Source organism: Platalea leucorodia (assembly GCF_965183815.1).
Source record: "Platalea leucorodia genome assembly, chromosome: 2".
NCBI lineage: Eukaryota > Metazoa > Chordata > Aves > Pelecaniformes > Threskiornithidae > Platalea > Platalea leucorodia.
The window spans coordinates 76,332,162-76,341,076 of NC_138824.1; the positions used below are offsets into that span (position 1 = coordinate 76,332,162).

The 8,915-nt window shown below is 43.9% G+C and overlaps 1 protein-coding gene across 1 annotated transcript in view; it reads right to left on the reverse strand.

Moving 5' to 3' along the window:
- PRKX (protein kinase cAMP-dependent X-linked catalytic subunit) overlaps window positions 1-7,934 on the reverse strand; it is a 59,896-nt gene extending 51,962 nt beyond the window's left edge. The window contains exon 1 of the mRNA XM_082333010.1: window positions 7,468-7,934. Within this exon, the coding sequence (XP_082189136.1) occupies window positions 7,468-7,651 (184 nt within the window). The 5' untranslated portion in view covers window positions 7,652-7,934. The remainder of the gene's footprint in view (window positions 1-7,467) is intronic.
- Between the last annotated feature and the right edge of the window lie 981 nt (window positions 7,935-8,915).

An 8,915-nucleotide genomic window follows, 5' to 3' on the forward strand; every position in this document is an offset into this window, starting at 1 on the left:
AGCCGAGTGGAAAGTCTTCATGAACAAATGTCACAGATCACCACAATTTAAGACTGGACAGGGCAGCTGTCACAGTTCACCAAAAGAACATTTGAGCATCCACACATTTGAAGAGCAACTCTGCAATGCAAACGTCCTCAAACTACCTCAAAATAGGTATAGATATTAATACAAATCCTTCAGTATGAGCATTACACAGCAGCTCAGGCAAGCTTATTTTACTAACAATACAACTAGCAGTTGTATTGAAATGAAGTGAAAACAGTTTAAATCTAGTTTAGGTATGTCTAAAAAGGAGAACTGTAATTGTATATTCTACAACGTAGATATGTCCAGAACAGCACATTCTGAATACTTCTAGTATGCTAGGACTTACAGTTTCAACACTATTTTCCCTGCTCCAGTCATCTTTTGGCCTTTCGGTGAAAGACCTTAGGTATTTATATAAAACAGTTAAGTTGCTTAAATTGAACTGTAAAACCACAAAATTCAGAGTTCATTAAGACTGTGGCCCTTAAAGTGTGTAAAAACAAAAGTTTAAGTTAACCCTCATAATGAGATTGCTATTTTGATATTTTCAGAATGTTCTTCAGAGTAGAACAAGATGTTTTCTTCAAGTTCAAAGAAGCTTTCCAAAACAATAAATCTGTATTCTCAGAATATTTTTTTTTTTAGATTATCAATGGGTTCAGGGCAAAACTGCTCACAGAAACACTGTATCTATTTTACACCCTATCCCTCTAAACCTTTAGAAGAAAACAAACATCACTTACTGTTTCAGAGGTAACATCTTTTCAAACACCATTCCCTGAAACGCCTCAAGAAAGAAGTCTTTAATTTGCCAACTTACAGTCTTACCATCACAACTGAAATTATTTCAATACCCTTGAAATATATTATTTACCCAAATGGTAAACATAATACAAAGGGCAAAAAATCTTTTAACAAAATTAACAAAGCAAGACTACAGTTATCCCCAAATCCAGAATACATATCCATCCATATTGTATCCAGAAATACAATAATGAGACTGACATAAGTGTTTTTTGAATATTTCCTCATTCTGTAACATTCCACTCACTTTCCAAATATAATGTGTTTTGGTAACTACTTTCACAATTTACTCACCTGTCTCTCAGGTGACTTTCCTTAGCACTCTAAATTTACAATCTCTCTATAGTAAAGAAGAGGCTGTACTAAGGGCAAATCTCTGATCCACCTTCAGTATTAAAAAAAATAATAATAATAATAAAGCATCAATACATATTTCAAATAAAAACTGAACCACTGCTCTAACATGAAGTGCAAACAGTAGTGAAAAGAATGTTTTATCATATACTTCCCCTCCCCCCTTTTTTTAATGATCATTTTTTCATTTATTTGAAAGATAGTCTTCCTGTGGGAAAACAGAAATACAGTCTAATTTTGAGAATTGCTCTTTCCTATTACCTGAATATCCCAGATGCACACTAACACACAGCACTCAGCAAAATTTTACTTACCAGCATCTTTGAAACTGCTAAAAAACCTCTAAAACTGTGTTGAAATGGGAGGACGCTTTCCCAAGTAAAGACATTGTGTTAAACTACTCCCGAGTAGTACAAGCTAATGCTGAAGATCTGTTACACTTATAAGTATCAACTATAAGAGAATTGTATTGTTTAACCTAAACTAATTTGGTTAATAACGGCCTCTGCCCAGACAAGCCCTTGCAAGGTAAACACAAAGTTCCCATCTTTTACTTCACAAAAATTCACTCTTGTTGCTGTATACATGTCTATGCCTCACAGCAAACGAAAGTGGTACGTAAACTCCACCCCCCTTTCCTTTCTTCTAATATTTGTACATTGGGCATCTCTGGGCTATTTATAGGACTTAACAAATTATTTATCCTCAAGAAATATATTTGAGTGTCAAAGCTCATTCTATAATATCACATCAAGTTCACAACATCAGACAAAGAATACTGAATTTCTTTCTGCAATCAGTTAGATATCTAAATCAGATTAAGGCAAAAGGAACAGGTGACAGGCAAACCCTAGCCATTTACCTCAACACTGATTTTAAAACACTGAAGACAGAAAAGCAGAAATGTGAACTTTCAGTTTTCACACGTTCAGGCTTCTTCCACATATTCTCACTCTTCTGACCTTTCTGAAAGGAAAAGAGCATATTTGTTTCAATCCATTTTTTCCAGCCTAATGAGAACAAGAACCTCATGGGAAAAGAGCTGTTGCTGCCTACTCCACAATGAACACTATGCTCCTGAAATTCACCTCGGCAGTGGATAACAGGAAAAGCAAGAGAAGAAAGCTGAGTCACACCTGGTCATTTTCTCTCTAGAACATCAGCTACAACAATACTAAGGATTTATTTTGGGACAAGTATGATCTTGTGGGAAGGAAAAATGAAGCAAGAAAGACATTCCACAGACAGAGAGTGAAAACAAAATCTAAGTCACTTAGCTTTATGACTAAAGTCTCAAAGATGTACAAATGTAATGGTGAATTCAGGTCACCATTACAGTCACAACATTCAGACCATGTTTTCTTTCAAAACTTGTGGTATTTAAGGACACTGCCAAGTAAAATCATGGATTATTATGTACCATTTCAGTATCAAGAAAAGGTAACAAAACAGGAAAAAATGCTCACACATCCCTTAGAATACAGTATTTTAAATAGGTGAGGACCTCAGTAGTGAAACCAAAAATAAGATTTGGTAAGAAACAGAACTGATCTGAGCCCCTTTAAAAAAACAACAAAAAAAACGCACCAAGCCACCAGTGCTCTTTGCTAGTGAAGAAGAACTTGGCTATTCTGGTGCAGAATTTTTTACATAAGACTATACGCAGGGGAAAATACTATTGTAATGTCCTATACAGGAGCAGCTTCCTTCTTACAGCATTAGACTACTGTTCTGTACCCACTGTCCTGCTGATATAATGCCATTTGAAATATATTTGGCTACCATATTTTGTGTGTGAACACAGTGGAATTAAGTATTTAAAAATATGTTGCGCCTCACTTTTCCCATGTACTTTTTAAAATTTTCCCATGCTCATAAAAATTAAAATACCGGTTTGCCCAATTTTTTATTCTGCATTTGTTTAGTGTAAAGCACTTCATGGGAACAGTTGTTTAAAAGCATCTTTTCACATGAAAACACTATTATTAAAATATTTCAATCAATTGAATAGATTTACAAAACCCAATTTACATTTACAAAGCCTGCTATGGAATTCATTACACTTTGAAAAATAGGCAAGAAACAGACCTCACAGGAGAGAGGGGAAGAATAAGTTTGTCATATTTCTTCTCCTAGAGTTCTCCTCCTTCCCCCTTCCCTATTACCATACATTTCATTTAGGAACACAACATTTGTTCTCCCAACTTCACCTACCCAAAACTGAAGAACTATCTTCTGGTTTTCTTGTATTTATTATTCTGGTTTACCTGAATTACTTCAAATTTAATATCTCCATTTCAGGATATATGTCAGGTGTCTGACTGCAGCTGCTCTGGCTACTGGAATAGGAAGGTTGCTCTTGTTACACGCTCATCAAAAACAAGGATGATTCAGAAACTGTGCCACTAATGTTCATAGTCTCTCTCTTCCACCAACCAGACCTACAAAAAGTTTGAAATGGGTTCAGATAAGCATGGATGGGCCATGAACTTTCAGCAGTCAAGCTTCAATGAACATGGTGGTCATGGCATATAAATTTTTGCTTCTGTGCAGCACAGAACTACCTCAGTCTTGGCACAGCTGAGTACGTAACTTCAACTGAGATTCACAGAATATTTCAGCCTAGTCTGAGCAGCAGTTTCTGAGCATACTGAGAAAACATTCGTATTTCGACCTCCTTTGAAAGGAAAATTAATTCAAAACAGAAGTGGACAACCAAGCACCTTCAACAGCTTCAGAGCAAGAATGCTCACCTTTCATATAAGAGGACTAGTTAAAAAAACCCCACACCTCAAAGTTTCAAAGCCACAACTTCAACCTCTCGGGAAGTACCCTCAAAGAAATATTCTTCTTGCTCAACCTCTCTTAGTTTCAGTATGCACCCCACTCCTATGCCCTCCCCAAACCCATAGCTTTGCTTTATCGACTAAATATTAGGGCACTTCCCCTAAAACCATACCTGTACTCTAGTCTCTGCTCCCAATGCCTTTTACCAAAGGGGCCACAAACACGAAAACAAAGGCTGAGTCCCCAGATGTTTGGGGGAGATAAGTGTCCTCCCAATCATTATGCTAAACTGCTCTTCCCTTTTGCTCTTTCTTCTGTCACAGTGAGTTCTTTGCTAAACCAGGCACAGTGTCCAACAGAAATCACAGAGAACACATCAGTTACGGTGGCTGGGTTAACAGAGACATTTTAATCCTCTTAGACTGTGAAGGATATTTAAAGCAGTAGTTATTATATTCAAAGCAGGTACTGCTTCCGATTATTTTTTTTTATTTATTTTTACATGAACTTTATTCCATTCTCTAAGAGAAGGTGCCTAAAGTCAGGGATGGCCACAATGTCACAGACACCAATGTCATTTTGTTACCTTCAATATTACCCATAAATGTCTCTAAGAGCATGGAGCTCACCTCCCTATTTGGCCACTTTCTTAAGTTGATAGTTTCCAAGACCATACTTTTTCTAAGCCTGATTATGTGTATAAGCGACAATGATTCTAGTAGCGAAGATATCGGAACTTCCTGTCTTGCCATTTCTGGGTATCCCCCTCCCCTCCACAAACATCTCCATGTATCTCAGATAGAGCACATAGCTTTTGAGAACATCAGCAGAAAGAAAATGGCTATTCTTATCACAGCAATCAATCTGCAGACGACTTTAAATTGCTGTAGTGAAACTGATGACAATACATTAATCTCATCTATTTGTGCAGGGAGATCAAAACAGAGGATAGGGTAATATTGACTTAAACCACTGCTAAAAAAAAAAAATGTAGATACACTCTTTCAGTACATGTGATATAAACCTAAACTGTACTCAACTAACTTAATTAAAAAAGGTTTAAGCCAAGCAAAAATGAGCTTTTTAAGCTAAACTACACATCTACATAGTATTCTGCAGTGTTCTGCACTGATTTTAACTTGCAGCCCATCTAAATCAGGAATGCAATGCAGCATGTTAGTAGATGTGTACAGAGAAGCCCAACCTCATGCAGTTACTGGCTCAGATCTGAGAAGTACTACTGACATCAGGGGCAGGGCACTGCATCTTTTACAAACTGCCACTCAGAGGCAGGTATAAATGTGTTTAGTTTCAGTATCACTTTGAGGCTGCTGTATCACTTCCTCGTCAGGAGCTAGATCCCTTCCCTCCTCACAGCCTTCTATTGAGGCACATAGGCATGTCATAAATTCATTTTAAAACAAACTTACAATAAGCCAGCTCAGCTTCTTTGATAAGGTAAGGCCTTATGTATTTATCTGTGCACATTTTTATACCCTTCAACTTCTGTGTTTTGCCTTCCTTCTCCCTACTAAACAACCAATGCCATGGTTCATAAGATATGCAAAGAACTTCATCTTCCCAGAGAGAGCTATAAAAAAAGAAAGAGAAGGAAAAGGAGACGGAGAAGGAGACGGAGAATCAAGCTGGGGAAGACAGAGAAGGAAGGGAGACTGTTTAAGTATTCTGTCAGTGCCCTGATAGGCAGCTATCTGCTCCTTCCACATTTTATTCCCTTCTGTGTCTTCATATCAAGCAAGCTCTCTTTTTTTAAGTCTCTCTTTATTCCTTGTGGAATCATGACTTTCCTCTTCCTTAACCTCTAAGGAGCATGTTAAAGAACACTCTAAAAAGATATGCTGTTTAGAATTGACAGGAGGATTACTTCTACATTTCTTCATTGGCCTCAGGAACATTTCCATGACTATTATGCCTTCTTTAAAAATTACTATTTTTCTGCACTCTATGCTTCACTTGAAGTCATAATCCTCTGTGATGACAATTGTATACACAGCAACTAGTCATGATGTAACAAACCAGATCAACTACTTCTGGTGGAAAAAAAGCATCACAAACATTTCAGGCAGTCTCTTAATAATGTCAATTAATTTCTCAATAAAATGCCTGTTCACATTTCAAATTGGAAAAATTATCTTAAAAAACTACGCACTTCAAGAGATGATAACATAGTCTTCACTGATCACAACATTCTTAGGCCTCTCCAACTCCATTTTTAAAGACCTATTAAAAACATCAACTTCACTAAGAAAGGGTTTAAATCACACCTTTTTTGCTGAAGACAGCTTAGGGGAAATTGAGATTTACTCCACTTACTGGAATAAATCTATCCAAAATAATTTCACAGAATAAACAACAAAAAGAAAAAAGAATAAAACTTCCATATAGTTGAAAATAAAATCCTTCAAAAGAGGTGCAAAAATGCAAGTAACTACACGTACGTATGTTCAAACACAATGCACAGACAGATACAGTGGATATGAACACAACGAACATCATCACTGATATCTGAAATGCCAATTTACTAAACATAGGAATTTACTCTGCAACGCCGTTGACTACTGGCAGTTTTTAGTAAGCGTAGTAGATGTGAGACGTAACCTTGTCCTCCACCAAAATTCTACACACGCAAGGCATCTTTGCATCAATATTCATGGCAACAGCGCGTTGGGGTTCTGAAATATACTTAGCTGTATTCAGTTAACCTGTTTGATCTCTTCACTGGCCCGACAACTACATTTAAATGATGAATTTTTTATCACGATGCAGGTAAATGAAGTTAAACCGGATAAATCAGGTTTTTACACTAAAAGGTCTTTAGGCTTTAGCAGTGACTGTCCCCCGTCTCACAGACAGGCCAAACCCGGTTACGGGCTCGTTCAGCTGCTGATCAAAAGCACTGGCAGCCAGAGACGATGACACCGGCAGCGGCGGGGCTCGTCAGCGCTCCCGCACAACCACGCCGGGGACAGACAATGCCAACAGCCTCCCGCAGGCTCCGAGCGCCGCTCCCAAACTACACGAAGGCTGCAGCGCGTCCTCCTGAGCGCCGCACAGCCACCACGGGCAGCCCTGAGCCGCCCAGCAGCCTCAACACCAGCCGCCGGCCCCCTCCCCAGCGCCGCGCTTGTCTGCCTGTGTCGATTCCTCGCCGGTTGCCCCCAACGGCACCTGCCGGCCGTTAAACGGCCGACGCTCCAACCCCGCTGCCTCAGAACGGGCCCACAGCGCCCAGCGGCCGTGGCTCCGGGCCGCGACGGGGGAAAGGGGCGGGGGGGGTGCCCAAAAAAAAGAGGGCGCCCGGGAGAGGAAGGGGGCTGACGGCCGTTAGGGTATCTCCGGGGGCCGCGCCCGACGGGAGGAGGCCGGCTAGCGCTGCCCGCCCTCCTCCCGCCGGGCACGGCCGCAGGCAGGCACCTGGGCAGCTCCTTTGTTCCTCCCCGGTCCCGCCGCCTCACCCCTTCCCGCACTCACCCACGGTGGCCAGGGTCTCCAGGTCCTCCAGCTTGTAGGCGGCGGGCTCGGGCGCGGCGGGAGAGCCGGGGCCGGCGGGGCTGGGGGCCGGCGCGGCGGGCTGAGGCGCGACCAACCCCGCCGCCGCCGCCTCGCCGCCGCTCTTCGCCCCCATTTTGGCCTTGGCGGCGCTAAAGGCGTCCATGGGGCCGAGCGGGCGCCCCGCGGCCGCTCAGCGCATGGAGAAGGGCGAGCCGGGCCGGCGAGGGCAAGGGGGAGGAGAGAGAGCGGCGGGGACGCAAAGTTTCAGTCTTCAGCAGGCGGGGTGGCTGCTCCCCGGGGCTGGAGCCCGTTGCCGCCGCTGCCGCCTCTGAGGGGGCGCGGAGCCCTTCAGCATCGCGGCCAGCCGCCGCGCCGCCCGCCACTCGCAGCAGGGACCGCCGCGCAGACAGACAATGGCGAGGGTGAGCCCGGCCGAGCCGTGCTGAGCCGAGCCGAGCCGCGCCACACGCGGGGCGGAGGGGCGGGGTTTGCCTTCCTGCCGCTGCGGCACGGTCCCGCAGAGGGCTGGCGCGGCGGGGAGGGGGTGGAGAGGAGGGAGGTGCGGCCCCGCCACACGGCGGGAGCGGGGAGCTCGCCCCCCGCCGCGGGCGCAGCCCGGGGGGGTCTGGTAACGCCAGTGCCCTTTGCTCGTCCTTCGCCATCCCCGCGTCCCGCCTGAGAGGCAGCGCGGCGGGGGATGGAGGGGGCACCGGCGGCTGCCGCCCCTGCCCCCGCGCTCCCTTAGTGCTGCGGCTGCCGGGGGACGGGAGAAGGGCCCGTCCGCTCCCCAGGCAAAGTTAAAAATGACTGATGGGGCCCCTGCAAAGCGGCTTCCTGGCCCACCTGGTTTCGCACTGACAGCTCTTGGAAGACTCAGTCGTTGCCCACGCGTGGGGGCACGTGTGGAGTAACTCGGCTGTTTCAGGGTTAGCGTGTGTCCCTGACCCGCACGTTTCAAAGGGTTTCTCATGCATTATTTTACTCCCTGTTTTCACGTAGGTGTAGATATTGCGCCGGCCACAGCCCCTCCGTGTTCCCTGCTCGAGCCTGCAAAATATTTAGGTGACTGGGAATGGCTGGCTGGTGGGTGAGCTGAGCTGCACCGAGCTAAACTGAGAAGGCACCTCATGTAGCAGCAGTCGAGTACTGAATATAGCTCCTTCCACGGCGGCCAAGAAACTGTTGATGATTATGCTGAAAGACAGGGAAAATTAGTGTGTGAGCCAAGTCGCTGAGAAGCGTTCGTGTCAAAATTGGGAAGGAAACCCTAATTTTTTCCATGCCTTGTCCTGGCCCAGTTTTACACTGTTCACAGCTCCTACCCTATGCTCCAATCAGCAGGGTATCTGTAAAGTTGATGTGGAAATCAAGTCACACAGGTGCTATTTTGCATCTCCTTTTTATTAAATGTGAAAACATGGGAATAT